The sequence below is a fragment of the Eretmochelys imbricata genome, chromosome 17, assembly GCF_965152235.1.
Source record: "Eretmochelys imbricata isolate rEreImb1 chromosome 17, rEreImb1.hap1, whole genome shotgun sequence".
NCBI classification, from domain to species: domain Eukaryota; kingdom Metazoa; phylum Chordata; order Testudines; family Cheloniidae; genus Eretmochelys; species Eretmochelys imbricata.
Window position 1 is genome coordinate 23,745,695 of NC_135588.1, and position 27,451 is coordinate 23,773,145.

At 51.6% G+C, this 27,451-nt stretch overlaps 1 protein-coding gene across 1 annotated transcript; it reads right to left on the minus strand.

The window, feature by feature from the left end:
- Positions 1-13,813: 13,813 nt before the first annotated feature.
- Positions 13,814-14,458, minus strand: LOC144276485 (claudin-3-like). The gene has a single exon (XM_077836584.1). It carries the CDS (start codon positions 14,456-14,458, stop codon positions 13,814-13,816), a length of 645 nt encoding a protein of 214 aa, XP_077692710.1.
- Between the last annotated feature and the right edge of the window lie 12,993 nt (positions 14,459-27,451).

The following is a 27,451-nucleotide window of genomic DNA, read 5'->3' on the forward strand; positions in this document are numbered from 1 at the left end:
TCTTGTTGTCAGAAGCCTCTGTTTGTGCTCATCTGGCCTGACATGGGATTGTGTGAGAGTGCAGGGAGCAGGGAGGAAGGAAGGATCTGGATCTGCAAAGAAAATGATGAATGGATGGAGGTGACCAGGGTGCAGCCCAGTGGTGGGGTCACGGCTCTCAGCATCCAGGGCCGAGACAAGACGTACCAACTGCATTACAAGCGTGCCTGTATGTCTGGGTGTGTGGGGTGAGCTGCTGTACACGGGGTGGAAGGGGTGTCGGGTGAGTGTGCACACGCACACTTCTGTGGAAGGACATAGACTAAGGGCTTGTCTGCACATTTTTGTATAGACAAATCCGCTCAACGCAGCCCCCTTGTGTGCCACACTTCTCCTGGTATTAAATTGCTTAGACTGGGAGAACTTATCCAACCCAAGCAACGCTGCTCCTGCTCTCAACACCTTTCTGCTGCTGTAACTGCAGACGCACAGGGGATTATATCAATTTATCTACACTGATTTTTCTACTATTGTAGTTGTCTGTGCAAAGCTGTGCTTGGACCAGCCCTGAAAGGGATCTCTGTCCCTCCATAACACCAGGGCTTTGCCTGTAATACACACTGAGGCTGCTTTCTGTCCAGCCCCTTCTCATTTCCTCCACCTCCTGCTTCTCATCACAGTGCTGATCACTGATGCCTCCTCTTGTGAGGGAGCTGTGCTGGTCCCTCAGGGCTTGGCTCTGCTTCAGCAAAACAAGTGCAAGCACAATGTGGTCAGCACTACACAGCAGTGTACATAAGTTCCGGACGGCTTTCTGTCCAGCTGGGGGCCAGGGTTTGATTCCTTATTCCCTCCTGTGAAATGTTGTGGGATTACCTGAGGTGTCTGGGGTGAATCACTGCCACTTGCTCACAGGATGCGGGGGAGTGGGGCGTCCGTCTGTGCTCACCATGGGAAACCCTCCCTATCCACTGGCTGCTGGCACCACAGGCAGTTACATGAGCCCCACACTTTTCTATGGGAACATAAAAATGGCCATACTGGGTGAGGCTAATGGTCCATCTAGCCCAGGAGCCTCTATTCCAATAGTGGCCAATGCCAGCTGCTACAGAGGATCTGAATAGAATAGGGCAATTATCCAGTGATTCATCCCCTGTTGTCCAGTCCAAGTTTCTGGCAGCCAGAGGCTTAGTGCCACCCAGAGCATGGGGTTGTATCCCTGACCATCTTGGCTAATAGCCATTGATTCACCTGTCCCCCATGAACTTACCTAAATATTCTTTGAACCTAGTTTTACTTTTGGCTTTCACAACATCCCCTGGCAGTGAGTTCCACAGGTTGACTGTGTCTTGTGTAAAGAACTCCCTTTTGTTTGTTTCAAACCTGCTGCCTATTAATTTCATTGGGTAACCCCTGGTTCATGTGTTATGTGATGGGGTAAATAACACTTCCTTATTCACTTTCTCCACACTGTTTATGATTTTATAGACCTCTATAGCAGGGGTTCTCAAACTGGGGCTCGGGACCCCTCAGGGGGATTGTGAGGTTACTACATGGGGGGGGTCATAAGCTGTCAGCCTCCACCCCAAACCCCGCTTTGCCTCCAGCATTTATAATGGTGTTAAATATATAAACAAGTGTTTTTAATTTATAAGGGCGGTTGCACTCAGAGGCTTGCTATGTGAAAGGGGTCACCAGTACAATAGTTTGAGAACCACTGCTCTATAGTGTCACTCCTCAGTCATCTCTTTTCCAAGCTGAACAGTCCCAGTCTCACTAATCTCTTCTCGCATGGAAACTGTTCCATACCCCTAATAATTTTTGTTGCCTTCTCTGTACCTTTTTCCAGTTCTAACATATCTTTTTTGAGATGGGTGACCAGAACAGTATACAATATTCACAATATATGCATGCTGTGGATTTATATAGTGCCATTCTGATATTTTCTGTCATATTATCTAAGCCTTTCCTAATGGTTTCTAACATTGTTAGCTTTTTTGACAGCTGCTGCATACTGAGCAGATGTTTTCAGGGAACTATCCACAGTGACTCCAAGATTTTTTTTCTTGAGCAGTAACAGCTAATTTAGATCCCATCATTTTATATATATAGTTGTGATTATGTTTTCCAATGTGCATTATTTTGCATTTATCAACACTGAATTTCATCTGCCATTTTCTTGGCCATTCACCCAGTTTAGTGATACCCCTTTGTAAACCATTGCAGTCTGCTGTAGATTTAACAATCTTGAGTAATTTAGTATCCTCTGCAAATTTTCCACCTCACTGTTCACTCCCTTTTCCAGAATCATCTACGGATATGTTGAACAGCACTGCTCCCAGTGCAGATACTTGGGTGACCCCCACTATTTACCTCTCTCCACTGTGAAAACTGACAGTTTATTCCCACCCTTTGTTTCCTATCTTTTAACCAGTTACTGATCCGTTGCAGGACCCTCTTATCCCAAGTCTGCTTACTTTGCTTGAGAGCCTTTGGTCAAGGACCTTGTCAAAGGCTTTCTGAAAGTCCAAGCACACTATAATCACTGGATCATCCCTGTCCACATGATTGTTGACCCCCTCAAAGAATTCTAATAGGTTGGCAATGCATGATTTCCCTTTACAAAAGCTACGTTGAATCTCCGTCAACATAATGTGTTATTCTATGTTTCTGGTAATTCCAACAGTACCAGTTTGCCTGGTACTGAAGTTAGGTTTACTGTCCTGTAATTGCCAGGATCACCTCTGGAGCCTTTTTAAAAAATTAGCATTACATTAGCTATCCTCCCATCATCTGGTACTGAGGCTGATTTAAGTGATAGGTTACATTCCACAGTTAGTAGCTCTGCAATTTCATATTTGAGTTCCTTCAGAACTCTTGGGTGATACCAACGGGTCCTGGCAACTTATTACTGCTTAATTTTTCAATTTGTTCCAAAACCACCTCTAATGACACCTCAAGCTGGCACAGTTTCTCAGATTTCTCACGTAAGAAGAATGGCCCTCATGTGGGAGTCTCCCTCACATCCTCTGCAGTGAAGACCAATGCAAGGAATTAATTTAGCTTCTCTCCAACAGCCTCGTCTTCTTTGAGTTCTCCTTTAGCATTTTGATCATCCAGTGGCCTCACTGACTGTTTGGCAGGCTTCTGATGTACTTAAAAATGTTTTTGCTGTTAGTTTTTAAGTCTTTTGCTAGTTGCTCCTCAAATTCTTTTTGGCCTGCATAATTATACTTTTACACTTGACTTCCCAGAGTTTATGCTCCTTTCTACTTTCCTCACTAGGATTTGACTTCCAGTTTTTATAGGCTGCCTTTTTGTCCCTAATCCCCTCAGTTGCTTTGTTGTTTAGCGATGGCGGCGAGGTTTTTTTCTCGTCCTCTTACTGTTTTTTTTTTTTTTTAAATTTGGGGGTACACATATAGTTTGAGCCTCTTTTATGGTGTTTTTAAAAGTTTCCATGCAACTTGCAGTCATTTCACCCTTGTGACTGTTCCTTTTAATTTCCATTTAACTAGCCACCTCAGTTTTGCGTATTCTCTTACAGGCAAGCAGTTTACAGACCCCACTTTGTGATAGTCAAGTGTTCAGTTCCTTGTATTTGGGGCACCCTTAATATGCACCCATCCGCTACCTCTGTGGAAGCAGTGCACCCAGTTTACTGGTTTCACCTCAGTTCAACACTGTCCTTTGCACATGGCACTTATACAGATCTATAATAAAGCCAAATTCAAGTTTAATTAACAGAGCTTGAAATAGAGGTTCAAATAAAAGAAGTGGCCAAAATAAAGGGTTTGGAAATGTTAGGTTCCAATTAAAATAAAACACACTCTACAGCCTATGCTTATTAACAAGTGACTTTCCTGTCTAACGAAGTATTTCTCACCTAATGGTCAGTCCTTGCAGCGCTTGCCCAGTTCAGAGAGCTGGAATCTAACTTTCATGAGGCATCCCTGCTGACTTTCTCCTTGGCGTAACAACTTGTGCCATTTCCTTTGCTCGTCTACAATTACAGGCTATTTGTGCTGTCTCCACAGATGTTCACCATTCCCAGTGGTGATCGAGCTAGCCCTGAGACCCCGCCTTGCCCCAGGTGCCAACAGTTCACTTCAACAGTTGTGCAGCCTAATCTACATTTGACATATCTGCTAAACTATTTTCCATACTACTATTGTGCAATAACCATGGCAAACACGTAATTCTTAGCTTTTGGCAGAGACTCCATTGTCAAGGGTCCTTCCCCACTCTGAACTCTAGGGTACAGATGTGGGGACCTGCATGAAAGACCCCCTAAACTTATTTCTATCATCTTAGGTTAAAACTTTCCCAAGGCACAAAGTCTTTGCTCTTGGATTAGGTAAAACGCTGCCACCACCAAGTGATTTAACAAACAATCAGGGAAAGGACCACTTGGAGTTCCTATTTCCCCAAAATATCCCCCCAAGCCCTTACACCCCCTTTCCTGGGGAGGCTTGAGAATAAACCAGATGAGCACAAACCAGCCTTGGATTTTTAAGACCCAAAAAACCCAATCAGATTTTTAAAAAAACAGAACTTTATTAGAAGAACAAAAAAAAGATAAGAGAACAACTCTGTAAAATCAGAATAAAAGATAATCTTACAGGCAGTCAGATTCAAAACATAGAGAATCCCTCTAGGCAAAACCTTAAGTTACAAAAAGACACAAAAACAGGAATACACATTTCCTCCAGCACAGCAAATTTACAAGCCAAAACAAAGAAAACCTAATACATTTTCTAGCTAGATTACTTACTAACTTTACAGGAGTTGGAGGGCTTGCATCCTTGATCTGTTCCCAGGCAAGGTATCACACAGACAGACAAAAGCCTTTTTCCCCCCCCCTCCAGATCTGAAAGTATCTTGTCCCCTCATTGGTCATTTTGGGTCAGGTGCCAGCAAGGTTACCTTAGCTTCTTAACCCTTTACAGGTGAAAGGATTTTGCCTCTGGCCAGGAGGGATGTTATAGCACTGTATACAGAAAGGTGGTTACCTTTCTCTTTATTTTTATGACACCCCATTTTTATGACTTTGATGACCGGTTGAGAAGTTGGTCGGACACAGGGGTAATAGATCTGCCTGGCATGTCTGAGTAACACCTCCATTTTGGGGACTGTGAGGGTTACTCAGGGTTTGTGTCGTTCATGGAGGAGCACGCACACGTTGTAGTATGTTGAACAGGAGATGCTCGTGGGCTCTCCCGGTGTACAACAGACACCAAGTGGAGTCCACCTTCTTCCTCAACTCCACCCCAGGTGGAGAGGGATTCTGGTGCCCAGTGCTGCACCTTGGGTCTCTGCACCTCCCCTCATTGGGCCTCGGTCTCTTGCCCTGGAGAGGTGCACTCATGTCTGTGTCCCTAGCCCTATGTGTGGGTCACTGGGGTCACGCACCCCAGAATCCCTGACCACAAATGGGGCATTAGGTGCCTATGTTCTTTTGTGGATCTGGGCCTGGGCCCCTCGCCTGGGGCTGAGGGTTCCACTGGCCAACAGGCTGCCTAGGGCTAGGTGTTGCAGTGCTGAGTGGAGCAGCACCTGTGCGCCTTTGAGGATCTGGGCCTCAGAAATTTAGGTGCCACTGAATACCTCAAACCCTGGTCCTGGAGGCACCTGAAATCCCTCAATGGCTACATTTCACTGTAAAAGTCCCCTGGTTTTGTTTCTGCTGTTGAGCACATGCATGCCTCACGCTAGGCCTCCGGACACCTGGCTCATGCTTAAGCCCCAGCAGGATCCTCAAACCAGGTGAAGATAGGTGTTCGTTCCCCTGTCTATCTCGCCTACCTGCCCGGGGCCCACACAAAACCAGCCTGAGGAGTCATGGTCACCCTTATCATAATCTTTAGCTCAGTGGCTAGGGCACTCCCGTGGGCTGTAGGAGACCCAGGTATAATTCTCCTGTGGGCTGTGGGAGACTCAGGTGTAATTCTCCCCTGACCTGATGCGGGGAGAGAATTTTAACAAGGGTCTCCTTTCTCCCCATCAGGCAAGGGGAGAATTACACCTGGGGCTCCCACCTCCCAGGAGAGGGCACCAACCACTGGACTTTGAGCTAGTCCAATGTAGGGTTCTCAGAATCTCTCCTATTGAAGCTGTTCTGCCAGGGATTTTCCTATACCCCTGCTGAATTTCCCCAATACCCACCCACCCCCAGTTTTGTAAACTAGTTACATGCAGTGTTGCCAATTGTTTGGACATTTGAATTTAAAAGCATATAAAGTGTATGATAAAATACATGTATCTGAAAAAGTGTAATAGATTTGAAAAGTATGAACACAGACTAGCTTCCTTATACAGCTGTTGTTTTTTATGACAATGTCAGTGCATTCATTTCTGTGATGTTGGCGAAACTAATAATTTCAAATTATGATTTGTAAGTAAAGTCTAAATGGACTCTCCCTGACAGCTAATGATGAGCTGGGGGGAAAGGCTTCAGGACCAGATTGTATTTACATTCACACCTAATCTACCTAGGTATCCAGGAAACAGAGCTGTGTTGCCCAAGTGGTGGATTTTGGCTGGGGCTGGGTTACAAATCACTTGTAGGGGTCGGGGGAGAGTAATGAAATGTTGTTGTTCTTATTGTATGAGTAAAGGACAGTAGAATTGTACTTAGCCTGTGCTGATTGAAGGCATCAAGAGAGAGGGTGGGGACGGGTGTTTTGCTTGATGGTCTCCCTGAGTCACAAGTACTATTTGACCTGCCCCTCTCCACTGTTTAAAGATGGAGCGGATTAGGCTCCATAGATAGTCTTTTGTTTTGTTAAGTGACTGCTACAGCTGAAATCACTGATCATCAGGTCTAAGTGCTTAGACGTGCTGTGGGACAGTGTTCCTGTGGAAGAGATGGCCCAGTCCGCACTAGTAGCGAGGTTCCCCCACTGAGAGCTGAAATCCCTGAGAGCTGGTGGAACCTCAAGAGACCAACTTGCAGAGGTCACAGTGGCAGGTGACAGCAGAAGGTGACGGTGCAGGGCCACTGGCAACAGAGTGATGGAGTGAACAGTGGCACAATGAAAAACAGTGGCCAGAGCGAACAGTGAGCAGCTGGAGGAATGAGCAAGGTGCCTTCTTGCCCCGACCTGGTAGGTGAACTTGTTAGAAAGAAGCTCTGAACTCTGAGTCTCCACTGACCAAGGACAACACCGGTGAGTGTTAATGAAGCTATTAAGAATGTTGGAGATACAACACAGTTCATGTGAACAAACATGGCTGTGGCATCATTCTTTCTATTTAAGCAAGAGATACCACACACTACAAACTGGAGGCCAATGTTAAGTGCATGGTCACTTGTTCATCCTGAAGTTGAACACTGGTTCTGAACAAGACCAGCAAATGCTCACTATCTTTCTGAAAGAAACTCAGCTGACTGGCTAGAAGCATGTGGTGCAACAGCGAAAGACTGAACAATTGAAAAAGTGAAGAACTCTCTCACCACATTCAAAAAATTTGCATACATGGCTGATGAATGCACCATTGCAAATGGGCATCAAGTATTAAGTCATTGCGTATGTTATCTTGATGTCAGCGGTAGGCCAGTAGACGCATTTCTAGATGTTCAAGTTATAGAAGACACATCTTAGAAGAGTTAAATTCTTGTCATTTGGACCCCAAACAGATGGCTGCTTGTGCATTTGATGGAGCTGCAAACTTCTCTGGAAGACATGGTGGAGTACAAGCTTGCTCAGAGAAAAGTGTAACCCTTATCTCTCTTATACACACTACAGAGGCCATCTACTCCAACTACCGCTGCAGACTCTTCAAAAGACATTTTAAAAGCTATACATTTAATGTCTTCATTATATTCTTTTTTCAGCAAGAGTCCAAAAAGACTGAATATCTTGGAAAATGTAGAAGATACACTGGGACTGAAGGTCAAATTAGTCCAACCTGGGAAAACCTTCTGACTTTCTCATGAGCGATCCTTGGCTGTTGTCTTAAAATTACTCCAGTCGTTCTTACTGGCGTTGGAAAGTATCTACCAAGATAGGATGGATCTAAGTAGTGAAGCTGATGGATTACTTTTGCTACTATGTTCAGAGAAGACTATTGCCATTCTCTCTCTTGTAAGTCTGCTGTTGAAACCACTTGGATCATTAAACAATGCCATCCAGGCATCTGTTACAACAGTAGTAGATCTTTGTCCAGCAATAGAAGCTACATTTGGATCAATCAGAGAGCTATCTATTGCAAAAGTACTGGAAGAAGCAAAACTTCAGTCCAGAAGTTGACTAATGAAGGCATTTATATTGAATCTTTAAGTGAAGAGGACCAGAAATGTTTGTGAAGACAACTGAAAAAGTACACAGACTTGGTTCTTAAAAATCTACAACAGCGACTTCTAGATTCTACTCAACCTCTACGTAGCTTTTACAGATCCCTGTCCTATAAAACACCAACAGTTGAGTGGAGTGAGGCACTACCAGCAATGGGGCTGCCATGTGCCCGGGACAGAATAGAGAATTTGAACACAGACGAATTGAATACGACGAATGAATGAAGATTTGACTTCAACTTCTTTTTCATCATCACTAGTGGCTCAACCTGATCTTTATGCTATGATTCCTGGGATGAAAGAAGTAGGAATTCATCTCTTGCTACTCCCAGTCACAACAGCTACAGCTGAGCGTTCTTTTTCACTATTGAATAGAATTTTGTGTTCTGAAAGAAGTCGCCTTCTGCCTGATTATGTGAATGAACTAATGAGCATATCAGTTGAAGGAATAGAAGTACTGGACACACGAGAAGCCACCAAAGATGAATGCATTGCATTCAAGAAGTTCATTAACAGAGTCGTGCAAAATTATAACAGGAAACCAAGAAGGATGTAGATGTAGTGCCTTATAAAAAGCTTGAGTAGCCAACTTTAATTTGTGTGATGATTTTAAAACATGAGTTAAATCTAATAAAATGGTCATGAAACATTTTTCAGTTTTTACTGTGGTGCCATACAGCCCACCTTCACCCTCACCCCTCATCGGCCCTGACACCCCCTCCCCCGTATATTCAAACACCACCACCCCGAAATTTCAATTCCTGGGGAAAACACTGTATTCTACTTTAGATAAACACTAACTAGCCATTGGGCCAGAGAGCAGTAGTGTGTCTACTTCCCTGCATTCAGAGATACGATTGCAACATGTGTAGATATACCCCAGCGGGCCTTGAGCAAAGCTAGCTCAAGTAAGCCACAGTGCCTAGAAAATCACAGTGATCCACAAAGCCTGGGTTAGGCCCAGACAGTGCATGGGGAGAGAGAGGCACCTGAGAATGGGATCCACAGAAGCCAGCACGTTAGGTAGGGAGCCGCCTAAGCTGTCCAATAGCAGATGCTGATGAGAGGGGCGTATCCTAAGCCCCGCTCCACTTAGGGAGTTGGGAGACCCCCTATCTCTACTAGCAATGCACAGCCATGAACCCCTTTCCTGGAGCTGGTGCCTCAGCTGATTTTCACAAGAGGGGGAGGAGGTGCTGCCGCCTCTTCCCTTATAGCTTGTGACCCAGTGGCTAGAGCGCTCCCCTGGGATATGGGAGACTCAAGTTCAAGTTCCCCCAGTGCCTGAAGAGGAGAAACAATGAACAGAGATTTCCCACCTCTCAGCAGCATGCTCTAACCACAGGGCTATGGGGCAGTCTGACATGGGCCTGCCTCAGTCTCTGCTGGTGAAGCTGTTCCACCGTGGATAAAATTATTGACTAGTCATTGGGCCAGTGAGTGAGAGAAGGACTCTGTAGCCTGGTGGTTTGGGCACCTTCCTGGGAGGCAGGAGACCAGGCTCCCCTCCCCCTGCTTCAGTGATTATTTACCAAAGTGGAAAAGCTCCAATAGGAGAGACTGCTGGAACCCCCCCATCCCAGTATGCCAGCCTGGTGGTTAGCGCACTCCCCTGAGGGGTAGGAGACCCAGGTTTCCCATTGGGTAGGGAGAGAATTGACACACTAGAGTGCTCTAAGCACTGGGCTAAACGTATTGGGGAAGGCAGCTCCTGTTCCTCCAGCTGGATTTTGAATGGGCCCTGACCACTAGGCGTGTTCAGAGCTGTGCTTGCTAGATTAAAGCTAGTTAATTTCTGCCTATGGGAGCTGAACCTCTGATTGCAGTGTAGCGTACCTACCTGATCAGGCCTTGCGGGCAAGATGGGCATCCATGCTCCTGCCTGTCTTCTCTGGTGAGGGTCCTGCTGCCTAGAGGGAGGCAGCAGTGTGCATACCCAGAGGCAGAAATGTAGGCATGAGGCAGCTTTCCCCTGAAAATGGAGGTGCCTCATGAGTTTAGGTGCTTGAGGACGGTTGGGGCAGCCAAGTGTAGGTTTGTGGATCACAGTGGTGCCTAAAAATAGGCACCTAAGCCCCAGATATAGATCCTAAGTTCCTTTATGGATCTGGACCTTAGCACTTTTCATGGCTTGTGCAGTGGGAACCAGTGCTGCTGCTTTTAATGCAGCTATGGAGTCCCGACAATCAATGTTGAAAGCAAACTATGGGTGTAACTCAGGGTTCATTTACAGTGCAGTCTGAGGTGTGATTGCAACTCATATAGGGGTACCTAAGCTAGCTTTCTTATAGCTAGCATGACTCAAAACAGCAGTGAAGATGCAGTGGTGCAGACCTGGAGCTGTACAAACCCACCTGGAACTCTCGTTACGCACACCAGGGGCTGTGCTGCCATGTCTACATTGCTGCCTGTCGCCATGCTAGCTAGATTAAAGCTAGCATGTACATGCCTACCTGGGTGTACTCACACAGCTGATTGCAATGTAGACATACCCTAAGGGTGTAAACAGACTTAATTTGCAACAGTTTCACCAGGAAGTCTGGGAATACCCAGGTAAGTTTCCATCTCTTAACCCTGCCTGTCTTTCACCTTTGCTGACGTGCCTCTTAATGGTGCAAGGCTGCTTCACTCTCTGTTGCACATGCAGCATGGATCACAATAGTCTGCACTTTTGCTCTACCCCTGTACTCTCCCTTCTAGCCTGTGTCAAGCCCCAGGAGCTCAGTCTCCTCTTGCAAGGATGTCTGCGATGCTGGGGCTCCGTGGTGTGTGTGGATGGATGGGTCTCTGGTGTCTGTCTGGATAGGGTCATCTCTGACATACCCCAAGGGTCTGTGTGGTCAGGAGGGGCACCAGCCCCCAGTGAGGTGGGGTCTGAGGGCAAGGTCTTGTATGCCCCATATGGGGGGTTAATATTTTTGGTGTCCAGGGCCCAGGTAGAGCCATGAGGTCAGGAGATGAGCAGGTGGGGTCCATGCTTTAGACGCAGGTGTCCTGAGCTTTCTCTGGGAGAGGACGTGTCCTGTGGCCCTCAGTGGAAAGTTAAAAGGGGCAGTGGTAGAGTTGTGGCTGGAGAGCTAGAGGGGCTGAGTCTGCCCTGCTGCCTGAATAGCCTCCTTTGTGTTCACTGCAAGGGCAAAGGTGGTGCTGGGCCCATGATTGCAGCAGCGTGGGTATGGAATGGCCCTGAGGGGTCAGGTGAAGAACACCGCCTCTCCTGGGCCCAGGACCCTGCTGGTTACTGACCCCACCCGGTCAGTGCTCAGCTCAAGCCAGCAAGTCACGTACCAGGTTAGTTTGGCCTAAACAATGAGCATTTTTGTTGCTGATTATCTAGGCGAATGAGCCGGTCAGGTGGGCAGACCTACCAGGTACTGTGGAGAGCAGAGCCAGGCGGGTGCCAGATCCATTAGAATATGGCAGTTCTCCAGGGTGGGCACCAGGGCTAGTCTCTGCCCAATCCCCAGAGAATGCTTCAGCGCCCCGTGAAGGGCTCTCTCTCATGACCATGCAAAGGAGGGTCAGTTCCTGGGTGGGACATCTGCTTGGTAACATGTGGTGAAGGACATAGCCAGTCAGGGTCTGATCTCCGCACCTGCCAAATAGTCTCTGCGGCTCCTAAGGTGTGGGGAGGTGGCAGGTGTAGGATGGGGGCGAGTCTCAATCCCATTCAGAAAGCTGCACTCACCCCCTGCAGCAGGGCCACTTCCCTAGCGACTAGTTCTCAGGTAGATTACAGAGCAGGACACCCTGGATGTCCTCAGGGAGGAAAGGGGATGGGGAGCAGGAACCCCTCAATCCTAGCCACTGTACTTGGCACTGTCACGCCTTGCGACATAGGAGCCCAGGCTGGGCCTTTGCAGAGCGCCATGCTCCCCGCACAGGCTGGGGAGCTCACCCTGGGTGTGTGCGTTTGCCTGTCTAGTGAAGTGTGGAGGGCAGGAGGGTGTGGCCTGTCCATCTCACACACACTGTGCTGGTGGCAACAGGCTAATGCAAATAACAGCTTGCTCAATCCTGCCCTTCCCCCAATACAGGGAAGAGACCTGTCCCCACTTAGGCAAGGCAAGAAATACACTTTGAACTATGCTTGGCAGGGAAAGTAAACAGAGCAGAACCTGAGCTGCTTCTCCAGTGTCTGTTAACCCATCAGTTCATGGTGGCAAGCTTGTCTGAGCATCTCCCTAGGGGAGACCTCCCCCTGCCTCTGAACATGGGGAAAGAACCCCCTCACTGGAATGGGACCCCACTCTGTCACTCACTGGGATGGTGGGACCTGGGGAAGGGTAAGCCCCTGGGCCCGCTGTCCAGCCCCAGCCTGGGGAGGTAGTGGAGAGGGAGTTTGCAGCATGAACCAATGGGAGAGGAGAGGGCTTACTGAAGAGTGACCTGACAAGTCACTTTCACCTGAGCTGTCTGGTTCACCCTTGCCCTTCCAGACCGAAGCCCGAGCCAGGGCTGCAGCCAGAGGAGGGAAAGCTGATTTCTAGCACATTGCTTCATGCGCCGGAGAAGGACACGTCACTCAGCTGTTACTGGAACTGGACAATTTTATTGAAAAATGTAACTCAGTACAAAGCAGCAGAAGCAGGACTGTCTAAGTGCGTGTAACAGGGGGCACAGCCTGTCCAGCGCAGGCAGGCAGGTGATCAGAGAGACGATAGCCCTGCACACCCCTGCCCCAGTGTCTGCTGGCCTCCTTTCCTACTATGGCAAGGGAGGGCTCTTCATTCCTCTCTTTCCCACAGAAGCCACCTCAGGGCCCCCAGAAGGATCAGCTACTGTTCCATGGCCCAGAATAAGTCCCATCAGCGCAGGTGGGTGCTAGGAGGCAACAGCTTCCTTCACAAATCAAATCATGGTGAAAAATCTCTCCTAGCTACAAGAAATCATCCATATTTACACAGCCATCAAACCCGCAGGCAGGCACATCCAGGGCTGGGAGGAGGGTAAATGGGGGGCGGGGTGCTCCCAGCAGTGCCTCAGAGAAAACTCCTGGGAGGTAGGGAAAAGGAGGGGTCCCAACACCCAGGGCACAGCCAGTGCCAGCTGGGAGAGGCTGCTGGCACGTTCAGTACAAATACCTCTTCACTCTTAGTTACCCATCCGCCCCCCACCCCCAGCCAGAGAATTCGCCAGGATGCCAGCTGAACCAGCTGGAGGAATCCGTCGGGTTTGAAGGAGGAACGGAGCCCAGTGGGGTTTCTCCAGCCGGCAGGGATGAGGGTGCCTCAGAGCCGGGGTGCAATAGATCAAAGACAAAGTATCTACAAACAGAAACGAGAGTCTTAGCCAGGGTCTTGCTTCCCCTCGCCAGCAGCCCTGAGGGAGACGGAGCAGTTCCTCCTCCACCCAGCCATTGGAATGACAGTCAAAGTCTGGTGAGCAACCAGCCAACCGTCGTCCTTGGGGCAGCAAGGGGTGGCCGTGTTGCCCTGGGGTCCTAAGGGCTACAGAGAGCAGCGGGGGGGCAGTGACTGTCAGAAGCAGCCTGATGAATGGATCAGGGCAGGCGGGAGGGGTGCTGGGCTGCCTCCCTCACACGTAGTTCCTCTTGTCGTAGCTGGGCCCGGTGGATCTGGGAGCGGAGTAAGCCACCTTGGCTGGAGCGTACTTCTCATCCTTGGGGGGGCAGGAGCAGCAGAGCAGAGCCCCCCCCAACAGCTGCAGTGCTGCAGCTGCCCAGCCCACGTAGAGGGAGGCTCCCAGCTCCCGCTTCTGTGACTCTATCACCACAGGATTGTAGAAGTCGCGGATGATGGTGTTGGCCGACCAGCACACGGGGATGAGGGTCATGATCCCAGCCAGCAAGAAGATCACCCCAGACATGATGGTGATCTTGGCCTTGGTTGTCTCATCTTCCACGCACCTGGTGCACTGCGCTCCGATGAGGGCAACCATGAGGCCCAGCACGGCCAGCACGATGGCGATCACCACCAGGGCGCGAGCCGCCTGCAGGTCCTGGGGCAACGCCAGCATGGAGTCGTAGATCTTGCACTGCATCTGGCCCGTGCTCTGCACCACGCAGTTCATCCACAGCCCCTCCCAGATGATCTGAGCTGTCACGATGTTGTACCCGATGAAGGCCGTCACCCTCCACATGGGCAGTGCACAGCACACGATGGTGCCCACCCAGCCCAACACCGACAGGGCCACCCCACCGATCTCCAGCCCCATCGACATGTTGCCACGCCCTAGATACTTTCAAGCCAACGGCAGAAAGGGAGCGGGACTCCTTAGCTGGCAGCACCTGCAGGCCCCTGTCGCTGTCTGTGTAGGCTCCAGAGGATCCGCTCACTCCTGAGTGTACCTGTGTCGGTGGCTGCCTTATATCAGTGAGTGGAGCCAGGGCTGGGCTGCATTACCTCAGTGCTACTCACTCACGCAGGGGTGGGGTTTCACCAACGGACTCTTTTCCTTTCGCTGACTCCTCTGCCACCACCCCAGCCCCACTCCCCCTTTGTTTATGGAGATGGCATTGGTGAGAGAGGAGAATGGGGGAGGAGGCAAGGAGTGGAGCTGGAACCCTTCCCCGCTGGGCCCTGAGTTCCAGCCTGCTGCTTTCATGGCCATCCCTGGTGACAGATGCTCGCTGGGCTGGTGCCAGGCAGACACAGTGCTAGGGATTAGGAGAAAGACTGGAGTGGATTCCTGTGCGTCCTGGAAAGGGCTGCCTGGGGGTGTCATCTCAGACTCCAGGGAGGATGCAGCAGACCCTGTAAAGGGCAGGAATGGAACACGCTGCTTATAGTAGCTGCTCGTGTTCCAGGGTCAGAGTGGAGGCCGTAAACCCAACTCTCTTTCCAGACTGGTGAGGCCCATGGACACATGCCCGAGAGTCCACTCCTCAGGCATCAGCTGGTGACAGGCAGCAGGAAAGCCACCAGCCTTACCAAGGAATCCCCCCAGCACCAAGCCATCAGCCTGCATACCTGCCAGAATCGACTGTCACAGACACACGCAATCAGTATAGACGCAGCAAAGTCCTGCCGTTAGGAGCCAGCCCTGGTGCAGTGACCTCCTGCTGCTCTGTCGGTGTGGGCAGTGGTCCCAAAGGTGTGGGAGAACACACCAGCCCCATCCCACCAGGCTGAGTGAAGTCACAGCTCTCCTTGCCTCTGGACGAGGGAGGAGTTCTCTATTCTCCACCCCATCCACTTTGTTTGGTTTGGGAGTTTGGGTGTTGGAGAGGGTACAGAGGGAGGGGCTGCAGACTCTGGGAGGGAGTTTGGGGGCAGGAGAGGGTGTGTAGGAAGGGGGTGGGTGTGCAGGAGGGGGTAAGGGGTGCAGGCTGAGGGATGGAGTTTGGGTGCAGGCTCTGGGCTGGGATGTAGGAGCAGGTGAGGGGTGCAGGCTCTGGGAGGGAGTTTGGGGATGAAGGGTGCGGAGGAAGGGGGTGCAGGGTGAGGGCTGTGGGGTGGGGCTGGGGATGAGGGGTTTGGGATGGGGCACAGGGCTAGGGCAGAGGGTTAGGTTGCCCGGGGGTGAAGGTTCTGACTGGGGCTGGGGAGGAGGGGTTTGGGGTGTTGGAGAGGCTCAGGATTAGGGCAGAGAGTTGGGGTGCAGGAGGGGGTGAGGGGTGCAGGCCCTGGGACAGAGTTTGGGTGCTAGCTCTGGGAGGGAGTGTGGAGGGCTGGGTGCAAGCTCTGGGAGGGAGTTTGGGGTGGGTGGGGGTGCTGGGGTAAAATGAAGCTACAATGTGTCAGCCCCACAAGATTACAAGGGTCAATTAAAAGTGGAAAGTCGGAAGCAGCACTTGTCTGCTTCAATATATTTTATTGTGTTGTACCCGTTGTGACGAAGTGGGAATGTTCTTAATGTTTTTTCTGAGTATTGTGTGGGTGCCTCAGTTTCTCCTATGCATTTCTTAAGGATCTAGGTGGTAGGATAAGGGTGTGTGGTTTCATTTGCCATTTTGTTGCCCAATCACTTAGTTTTGTGAGATCTTTTTGAAGTTCTTCACAGTCTGCTTTGGTCTTAACTATCTTGAGCAGTTTAGTATCTCCAGCCAGCTCCAAACTGACACTCCCTCCAGCCCCTCCTCTGGCCTTTGTCTCTTTTCTGGACAAGGAGGCCACCAGATCTCTTTGTCCTCCAACACCTTCAGTTGGCAACTTGCAGGGGAGGGGCCCAGGCCATCCGTTGCCAGGAGACAAGGTGTCGGCCATACTCTATGCAGACAGCATCACACTGGCCCTCTAGGGCTCTACAACAATCACACACCCTTATCCCACCACCTAGATCCTTAAGAAATGCAGAAGGGGAACTGAGGCACCCACACAGTATTCAGAGAAAACATTAAGAACATTCCCACTTCATAACACCTGTATACAACCAATTATATACTTTGAAGGGTGTAAAATAGACAAGTATTGTGCGAAACACGATCATACCCCAAACTGACTGCCAAATTTAAGCTGCGTGTTTTTCCCCTCAGGTGAGGGCTCTGGGGTGGGGCTGGGGATGAGCAGTTCACAGTGCAGGAGGGGGCTAGGGCTGGGGCTCAGGGTTGGGGTGCTGGGGGCGCAGGCTCTGGGGTCAGGTCGGGCCGGGGATGAGGAGCTTGGGGTGCAGACAGGCTTCCCCAGGGCTAGGGTCAGAGAGGACTCCCCTGTAGAACTGATTGATGAAATTGTTTTTAATTGTTCACTTTATTAATATAACTTCATAAGAAAAGTTTTATGAATGAAACTACAGTCAGTCATAAAACCAGGTACCCCAATAACTGGCTAATTGAGTTTCACTTTCAATCCAATTGCTGCTTAAATCGTTGAAACTTGCACTGTTTCAACATTGTAACTTCTGCTCACTGTTTGTCATTCATTGTACTTGTCTATATTGTAACTTCTGTTCTGGGTTTGCCATTCCTTACACTTGTCCATATTGTAACTCAAACTCCATTTTAACTTGTCCCAAACTCCATTTTGAAATGCTCACTCCATTTTGTAACAGCTTGCTGCAACCTTCATTTTTGCAAAACCCTGCTGTAACCCTATTAGTTTAGCTTAAATGTGGGAATGAGGCATGTACGGATAACGGAATCAACCTCCAGCGCCAGCCTGTCCTGATGAAATAAAGTTCAAACACCAAGGGCTGAAGATGCAGACAACAGCCCTAACCAAGTAAGAAGGAAAAGTACAATGGAAGGAAGATCAAAGTCAGGTCCCAGGCTGAAAGTCATGTCTGCAATTGACGGGGGATCAATCACACCCAACCCAGAGGCAGCGTGACACAGCAAGGCCTATAGACTTTGGATTCAAACTAAAAACCTATAAAAAAGATGGGTAAGAATGAAGATTTCAGGTAAGGTTCTGCTTCCAGCATCAAGGGGCATCGGTGGGCGCCTGACAGAGACCCAGCCCTTCCTCATGCCTGGCTTTCCTGGCCACTTAGCCACCACCAGCTACGATCCCAAGCTGAGATCCCAAGCCAGGAACTCAAGCTACATTCAGGACTGGTAACTATCTAGCAGATGCAGAACATTTGCTCTCTCTCTGTCTCTCTCTCTCTCTCTCTCTCTCTCTGTGTACATAGGTCTTAGATATTAGTTATTGGTCTTAAACCAGATTGTGTGATTATAATAAACACGAGGTCTTGTCTTGCCCCTGAAAGGGCCCGGTGCAGTTCTGTCCGTGTAGCATCCATGGTGGAGAATGCAGTGGGGGGAGCAAGTGCAGGAGCTACAGTTATTATAAAACGGGCCTGCACCCCGCCCCCGCTTTAGGGAGCCTGGCACTGTAGGGAAAAGATTGGAAACTTTCACTTAATTAACCAGAAACGCGGAAGGAAATAGGAGTTTGGGTCTGAATCTTATTAGCTGAATAATGTAAATTGCTCTCTCAGGAGTTGTAAGTTGCTCTTCCAGGAGTTAAAAGGGGAAATTGCCTGTTCAGGACTTGACTAGTAAAACTGCTGTGTTGAGAGTCAGGAGGTTACAGTGCTTGATATTTACCAATTTGGTTTTGTGCTGTGGGTGGTTGGTGCACAATTGTTGGGGACCATGTTTAAGAAGACAAGGTCTAAAGATCCCAAAAGAGAAAAACAGGGACCATGTCTGTTGTACAAGAACCCACACCCTTTAAGCAAGTACTACCGAGGTCTGGACACAGCCCCTGGACTGAAGCAGGGAGGGGAGATGTATGTACCATTTCTGATTTGGAGGACAGGCTTGCACGGTCTCTAATCCTGCACAAGCCTACTCCGACTAAAAGGGATTCAGCAGCAGTCTGCCTTCTGTGGGAGGCATGCAGGGACTTACACTCCCGCGTGGCATCTTGCCAGGAGGAGAATACCTCCCTGCATGAGAGACTCGCTCGTATGGAAAGAGAGGCGGAAAGATGGAAAGTGATAGCAAGGGGGGTGCAAAGCCAGCTAGACCCTCGCAGGGAGGCACTCAGGGAGGGCAAACAGAAAGAAAAAAGGGTAGAGGAAGCGTTTGGGGAAAAGGAAAGAATAGGAAAAGAAAATCAAGTGTTGCCGGGCATGGTAAAGAGGTTAACCACAGAAGGAAGTTTCGGAGGAGCAGCCGTGTTAGTCTGTATTCGCAAAAAGAAAGGGAGGACTTGTGGCACCTTAGAGACTAACCAATTCATTTGAGCATAAGCTTTCCTGATCTACAGCTCACTTCATGGGACGCATACAGTGGAAAATACAGGGAGGAGATTTATATTCACACAAAGTAAGAACAAAGTAAAGCTCTCCCCGCTGATCACAGCCGATGCGAATCTCTTATCCAGCACCTTAAACAAAGGCTTGGCTTCGCGAACCGCCAGGAGGCAGCGGTGAGGGCAGGAGGGTGGGACTTCCATCCCCAAGACGATGGCCCTGGGTGGGAGGCTGCCCGGTGGGAATCTAGCGAGGTCTGGGAAAGAGAGATCGGGAGCAGCAATCCTGAGCCCCGGGGGCGGGTTGCAGCCATTCCCAGCATTGCCGTGACAGACACAGACCCCGCTGCAGGGACGAGCACAGCCGCTCCACCCCCCGGGGTCAGCAGCGGATCTCCAAGCCAGGGCCGAACTGCTCGGCCCCTCGCCGGGAACGTTTCTCCGCCTGGACTCTGCGTGCGCGGCAGGCGGCGAGCGGAGAAAAGGGAACAGCCCCGGAGCTTGCGGGCCGCCCCCGAACTGCAGGGCGCCATGGCCGGAGGGGGCAGGGGAAACGACAGACGCTTCCCTACGACCCTGCTCGCGAGCCGTGGGGAACAAAGGGGTCGCCGCCCCCGAGGGATACAGGCGGCCAGCACGAGGCAGGAACCCAGTGAAGACCCCGGGGGGTGCCTATCCCGCTGGGGACTAGTGCAGGCCATGGCAGGCATCACCCGCCCTGAAAACGCCCGCGGAGCACCCGCAAATGACCCCGATGCAGTAGCATAGGGCACGAATGCCTTCAGGGACTGTGCCGGGCCTCTTCTCCCCCACTGCGCCCAGAAGCTCAGCGCCTGGGCGCCTCGCGTGGCGGGGCGCCGAGATCCGAGCCCGCAGAGCCCCGCAGCCCGGCCCCGCAGGCCCGGCCACAAAGGGGAGAGCTCCCTTCGGGGCTGCGCGCCAGCCAGTGAGAGCCGCGGTGCGGGAATGGGGGCTCCGGAGGTCGCTACCACGGGCGGGGGAATCACAAGCAACAGGGACATTATCCGTGTCCAGACCCCCGTCCGTCTCCAGATAATGATTCCCAGGGACATGAAAGTGAGGGGCAAAATTCCTACGACTCCCGGATCCGCCGACTGGCTTGAGGGGCGGTCACGCCACAGGGAGGTGACTGGGGACACTGGGATGGAGCCCCGACCCGAGATTTAGCCCAGGAAGCCCTGATAAGACGGGAGCCTCAGGGGCGTGTGAGGAGCACAGCCGCAAGTGCCCCTCGGAGCAGTCAGGACTAGGGGTGCCTGCTGGACAGGAGCACAATGCGGGTCCTAGGTAAACTTCCTGCGGTTCTGGAGGGGGCCGCTGCATTTCTGTCCCCTCCGCTAGCTCTCATGGACACGAGAGCCGCTCTCTCGTTGGTTAAAACCGCTCCCCAGGCAGGGGAGAGAGTGAAGCAAGTCCCTTTGAAATCTTTCCAAGGAAAGCCAAGGGGAGGCTGGGAATGGGCCCAGGTCCCATTTTCAACACAAGGATTTGAAAGAAAAGGGAACTGAATTCAGACCCCCGACATGGTTGACGAAATTATTTTCGGAGCCGATTGGCTGTACCATCAGAACATCATCATCGATTCACCTGGGGGCATCTTATGGCAACTAGAAATACCCGCTGACTGTCCTGGCCGGGGAAGCGGGACATCGCTGTAAGCAGAGGGGGAGGGAGACTTGGGGCGGCTCTCGCTACAGAGCAAGCCGAGGGGTGGCGCAGTCTGGACGCAAAGCAAAGCAGACGGGGGAAAGATCAGGACCTGTGTTAAAATGGTAGGTGAATCGGTGCCCCCTCAGAAACAAGAGCCCTACTCAGAGGAAGCAGAAGCGCAACGGATACAGACTGTACAGGACCTAGAACAAGAGGGAGTTATTAGAAAAAGGAGCTCCCCTTTTAACTCTCCCGCCTGGCCGGTTTGAAAGGCAGACGGGAGGTCCTGGCGGCTGACTAGAGGCTACAGAAGGATTAATGAAGGATCTGTACCCCTGGTTCCACTTGTATCAGACATGACACAGGTTAGACAGAAAGTACAAGCCGCCTCCAAATACTTCGCAGTGATCGATCTGGCTAGCCGACATTCTGCACACCGACATGTAGTAGATATGTTAGCTAATCCAAGTCAGCAGGCAAGACCGGTTGTCTTCTCCTAGGTAGAGGATATTCTGATTTGGGGGGAAACCAAGGAACAAGTACAGAAACTTACTGAAGATGTGTTGGCATTAACCCAAGAAACAGGGTTTCAGGTAAATGGGGAGAAAGCACAAGGGGGGCAGCCACCGGTGACCTGCTTAGGTATAGTGGCCAGGAAGGAGGGGAGGCCAGTGGATCAGCGCAAGGTGAAAGGGGTCCGCCCCTAGCCCTGTGCGCTCTTCACGAGTTCGCCTGGGTGGGTTCAATTTCCCACCGCCACATATTTATACATATGCAGAGATCACACTTCCCTTATGGAAGTTATTACAGAAAAAGACCCAGTGGGAATGGGGACCAGAACAAGAGTCCGCCTTAAATACCTTAAAGCGAAAGGCTGTCACAGCCCCGGCTCCACGAGGAGTCAAAGCCCTTCCTTATCAGACTAGCTGCAAATAAGATTGTCTTAGCAGCTACTCTCTTGCAAAACAATGAGGAAGGCAAACTAGTGCCAGGAGCATCTGATTCTAAAAAACTGCAAGGTGCTGAGTTCAATTTTGATCCTTGTGAGCGTGAATGTTTAGCAGCCCTTTGGGCAAGCCAGTCCTTTGAACCTCTCACGAGCACAGCGCCCGTCACCATTCAAAGTACTCACAGCCCCCTCAAATATATCTTACCTAGATAAGCTATTACCGGCAGGAGAGTGGGGGGGGGGGGGGAGGTATCTTTTTCATGCTTTGTGTGTGTATAAAAAGATCTTCTGCAGTTTCCACAGCATGCATGGGATGCAGTGAGCTGTAGCTCAGGAAAGCTCATGCTCAGATCAGTTGGTTAGTCCCTAAGGTGCCACAAGTCCCCCTTTTCTTTTTGGTAGGGAGTACGGTCTCCAATAGGCGCCTGGCTCAGTGGACCCGCTCCCTGGTCAATAGAGGGCTCGTTACCGAAACAGTACCGAAGGCTGATGTACGAGCTCACGCTGCAATTGACAAGGCGCCGAGCCGGCCTGTCCCGAGCGGCGGGCGGGACAAAGGCCGGCGCCGGCGGGGCTCCCTCCCGCAGGGACTCAGGCCCAGCAGCGCAGGAGAAGCAGGTCTGGCTCAGGGACCGCAGCTCGGAGTCAGTAAAAGGGGGAGCGGGCATCAAATATGCGGCCCCAGCCCGAGCGGCGGACGTGACCCCGGGGGATTCAGACCCGGCTCGGCGCCGCACGCGGAGCTCCAGGCCACGGGCGGCCGCGGAGGCCCCAGGCCGGCGGCGCTCCCGGCAGACGGGGATTTGGGCGTGAAGGGCGGACGCCGCTGGATGTCTGACCGGCAGCGCAGCCACCGGCAGGCGGCAGATGGGAAGGAGCCCGCGCACCGAGAAGCGTGGAAACGATCCGCCCGCGGGCGGCCCGGACCCCAGCCCCTTACACCCGGCCCGGGACAGCCCGGCGCGAGAGCGAAGCCTGGAGCCCGCGGAGCAGCCGAGCCCGGTTCGCCCGGCCGCCCGGCGCCGCCGCCCTGACCGGAGCCCATCTCCGAGACTCTGCTGCCCCCCAGCGACGGGAGCGGTCATTGCAGCCCCAGCAGCCGCCCCGGTGGGAGAGGGCTACTCCGGATGCTGGTGTCTGCCGGCAGCCCCCGCCGCGTCTCCTCCTGGGGGTGCCCGGGCCGGGGAGGGGAGGGCTGGCAAAAGCGCGTGTGCACCTCCTCCCCCTCCCCTCCCCTCGCCTCCCCCTCCCGAGGGGCCGCAGCAGCCCCCAGGCGGACAAGGGAGGGCCCTGCGCCGGGCCGCTCCAGGCAGGGCGGGGGGAGAGCCCCAGCTCCAAATATTGGTGGAGCAGGGCCCCCAGCCCTGACTATTCCTGGAGCCCCGGCACCCTCCCCGCCCAGGCCTCCTCCAGATCATTAATGAAGCTACTGAACAAAACCGCCCCAGGACCGACCCTTGGGGCACTCTGCTTGGTACCGGCTGCCAACTGGACAGGGAGCCCTTGATCACTACCCCTTGAGCCCTATGATCTAGCCGGCTTTGTATCCACCTTATCGTCCATTCATCCAGCCTAGACTTCTTTAACTTGCTGGCAAGGATACTGTGGGAGACCGTGTCAAAAGCTTTGCTAAGGTCAAGGAACAGCAGGTCCACCGCTTTCCCCTCATCCACAGAGCCAGTTATCGGGCAATTAGATTAGTCAGGCATGACTTGCCCTTGGTGAATCCAGGTGTGCAGGAAGGGGCTCAGGGCAAGGGGTGGGGTTGGGTTGGAGGAGGGGTGCGGGATGTATGAGGGGGCTCAAGGCAGGGGGTTGATCTGGCCACTCCTGATCTAATGGTTTCTTCTGGCCTTAAACTCTGTGGCTGTATGACTCCTTTTTGAACAGAAGCTCTTAGGTGCCCAAGAGTCTTAGAGACACCGTTGATTAGATAAGACTCGATTGGACTGCGTCTGTGTTGGTGCAGCGCCCAGCATCATGGGGGTTTGATCCTGACAGGTCCAAGGCAATAATGCCGTAAGGCAAACAGAGTGTGTGAGAGAGAGCAAGAGTGAGAGGTGTGTGGTGAGAGATGGACAAGCTGAGAGACCTGAAGAAGAGCTCTGGGTAAAAAAGACAGTTTGTCTCTCACCATCAGAGTTGGCCCAATAAAGGTTTAGTCCCTCCCCCACCTTGTCAGACACAGAGAGTCACTCGACCTCTGGGATGAGGATGAAGCACACACTCTAGGGTTTTGCAGGCCCTCAACATGTTGGGTGCCTGGTGGATGCTGACTCTGAGCAAATGAAAATCTGGCCCCTTCTGATATGGTTTCCTTGCCCATAAAGTACCTTTTGTCAAGGTGGTTTTCAGGATCCAGGGAGCAGCAGCCTGCGCAGGAGCCAGACAAAGCATGCAGACCCCCAGCTCAGTGTGCCCTCCCGTTTGCAGGTGTGGGAACGGTTACTGTGCCTAGATACGGTGGTGACTGGGACACTGGAAGTGCCTAGATAGACAGAACTGTGGGGGTCACCCACACAATGCAGGAGACGTCTCCAAAGAGTCTCAGCAGGTGGCCTTGCTCCTGAGCAGATGAGGAGCCGGAGTCAGTGGATGTGCAGAAGCCTGGCTGATAAACTCCTGCAAACTGTGGGTACAATGGGCACACTGTCCAGTGCTCACTGCCTGAGCCAGGGCATAAAGCTGAGTATGAACCTGGCAGTTCATCCAGCAGAGCAGATCTGCAGAGTTCTGGCCTAGGGAAGCCTGATTCCATCGCCTTCATGTTGGCAGGAGAGGGGGCCTGCAGTTCGTGCATATGCAGGTGAGGAACCAGACACGCACACACCCCGTGTTTGAGACTGGCAAACTCTGTGAATGAGGCAGTGAGTGGGGGTGGGGCAGTGAGTGGGGGTGGGGCAGTGAGTGGGGGTGGGGGCAGTGAGTGGGGGTTGCAGGGTTAGCTTCTCCTAGCTGCCCAGAATTTGGGCTGAGCCCACAAGTATCCTGGGTTTAACAGGTCACTTTGCTGTGGTCCTGCCATCTCTGGGGGGGGGAGCAAAGCAGCGTGCCTGGGACTGCAGGGCGAGCTAAGGGGGTTGGGGGCCTTTGCCTGTAGACCCTCTGGTGATGTTGCTGTGTGATTTCTGACATAAGAACGGCCAGACTGGGTCAGACCAAAGGTCCATCTAGCCCAGTGTCCTGTCTTCCGACAGTGGCCAATGCCGGGTGCCCCAGAGGGAATGAACAGAACAGGTCATCACAAAATGATCCATCTCCTGTCACCCAATCCCAGCTTCTGGCAACCAGGCTAGGGACACCATCCCTGCCCAGCCTGGCTAATAGCCATTGATGGACCTGTCCTCTGTGAACATATCTAGTCCACACTGGCAGTTGAACGATAAAACTTTTGTCTTTCAGAGGTGTTTCCCCCGCCCTCCCCCAAGACAAGTACCAATGTGAACAGCGCATTGTCGGAAGGAGCGCTCTCCTGACGACAACGCAAATGCCGCTGGTTGGGGGAGAAGCTTTCTGTCAGCAGGAGAGCCAGCAAACAGTGGCTACACTGCGCTATTTGTAGCAGCACGGCTGTGTCGACACAGCCATGTTGGTAAAAGCTGTGTCGTGTAGCCATAGCCTCAGCTCTGGCCTTTCGGACATTTGTATTCCTGCCACAGAGTTAGAGTTCTGGGGCTCACCAGGCAGTGCCTCTGGCTGTGGTGACACAGATTATCTGCATCTATTAAAGTCAAGGACAAAATAAAAACAAGGGGACCAGAATGGAAGCCTATTTATCTCCTGGATAAATCCCATTGCCCTGCAGTCTGTACAGCCAGCATGCACTGACTCACTGCAGGGCTGCCAGGAAGGAGCCTGCAGGCACAGAGGGAGTTGTGGGGCTAGTTGTCATTCAGGACAGGTTGTTGATCTCATTCATGGCAGGCTCTTTGCCCCTCTTCTGTGTCCCAGTGCTTTCTGGGGGGAGCGTGCCCCCGTGAAGCATGCCTGCACTTTGCACAGCCATGCAAAGGGAGTCAACTGCTCCCTGAGCACACTGGGCTGGTGGCAGATAAGAAACAATCTGCATGTATATAAGGTGATAGGGCTGTAATCTTAAATAAATGGCCTTAGTTTTGGACAGCATGTTAAATGTAGGATGTGATAAAGAACTCCAGAAATTAAATAAACTCCACTTCTGTGCAAAAAACAGTGCTTCTGCACCATTCAGTACAGCGCCTCCTGCTGGGGGAGGCTGGGACTGGAGTGGCTGGGAGCTCCCCACACAGCCAATGCTCCTGCCCCCTCCCCACGGCACCTCCTGTGAGTACAGACTGGAACTAAAATAGCTGTGGGCTCCCCAGGCTGCGTGTCCTACAGAGCTTCCAGCTGGGAGAAGTGGGGTCTGGAGTTTGGGCTGGAATTCCTGGTCTGCATGAAATTCCTAAATTATAAAAATATATATTCTGCATAGGAATGAAAACTCCCAGCTTCAGAATTTCCCGTGGAACGGGTGGGGAGGGCTGAAACTTTCATTTCGAAAAATCAAAATGACATTCCATTTCGACTTGTCAAATCAAAATTGACACGGCTGCCCAGAGCTCCAGCTGCCCACTTGGTGGTCTGTTAAGAAACTGGAAGCCCTGACAGCCCTGGCTTGAGCCTTTCCCCAGGCCATAGCTTCAAAAGGCTGGGTTTTTGCATAACTGGAGTTGGGTAGCTCGTGATAACCTCTCCCTAAGGATTCCCCAGGAAATCCACTTCACACTTCCTGTCCTGAAAGACCATACTCCTCTGGCACTTTGTCAATATAATTGCTGGAATTCCCAGGTCTCAGATCTAAAGAGGTTACCTACCCTCCTGTCCCACAATAATACACAAACAATAATGTCTTCAAGGATATTGCAGGAACTTGCCATATCTGTCACTTCTCCCTGGATTACGGTTTTGCTGGCGCAGTCTCTCCATCTTGAGTTGATACTGAAGTTCCCTGTCCTCTCTCTCCTCACGCTGCCGCTGCTGCTTCTCTGCTCTCTTGTTCTGCCACTGGCACTGGGTTTCCAGACACAGTCTGCCTCTCTCCAGCTGTATCCTCTCTTGATCTACCTGAAGATCTGGCCCTGATCTTTGTTGCAGTGGTACAGGTGATCTGGATGGAGCATGGGTGTTGACTCTGTTAGCCTCTTCCTTTTGCCTAGGGAGTTGGCTCCAAGATTTCCCCTGCCTGCTGGACCCTCTGGCAGTGGGCTGGATGCACCCTGCAAACCAGGACCATCTTTTGGTCACCAGAATGCCACAAGTCAACAATTGTTCAGTTTAACCCCCTCTTGACTCCTTTAGCCGTCCTGTCCCCATGGAGGTTGGTTCCCCTTCTACTGCGATGAAGGCTATCCAATCTATTTAGCCCCCTCTCCCCATAGAAGGCGGACCAACGTTCCACAAAACCAAAACCCTCCATTGCCAGTGGTTCACTTCCAGAATTCTTCTGCCTTCATTCATGGGACAGGAAGGATCTCAGAGAGGATAGCTTGGACTTTCTTCTTCTTCAGCACACTTCCGAGTTCCCTGGAGTCATCTACTCTCTGCAAGATATCCCGTAATGCAGTGCCATTAGTGTTGGGTCTCACATCTCCCCCCTAGGGGTTACATTCAGTCCCATCCCAAAATAACACAATACACTTAGTACAATAAGGTCTTCCAAGGATACTAGAGGGAATTGCCATATCTGTCACAATGCCTTCCCTGGAGAGCAGCCACCTGGCCGCTCCCAAGGGTGGATTGGGACAGAGGGGACTCGGCTGAGCAGCAACCTGATGACCTGCCCAGTGTCTCCTGAAGAGGATAACAGCTGGAGAGTGCAGCAGACTGCAGGGCCTTTCCCCCACAACAGTGACATCATATAGCTGGGATGGGTGGAAGCTCCTCCGAAGGTTTGAATAAACCTGGATTCTGTTCCAATACCAAGCTCTAAAG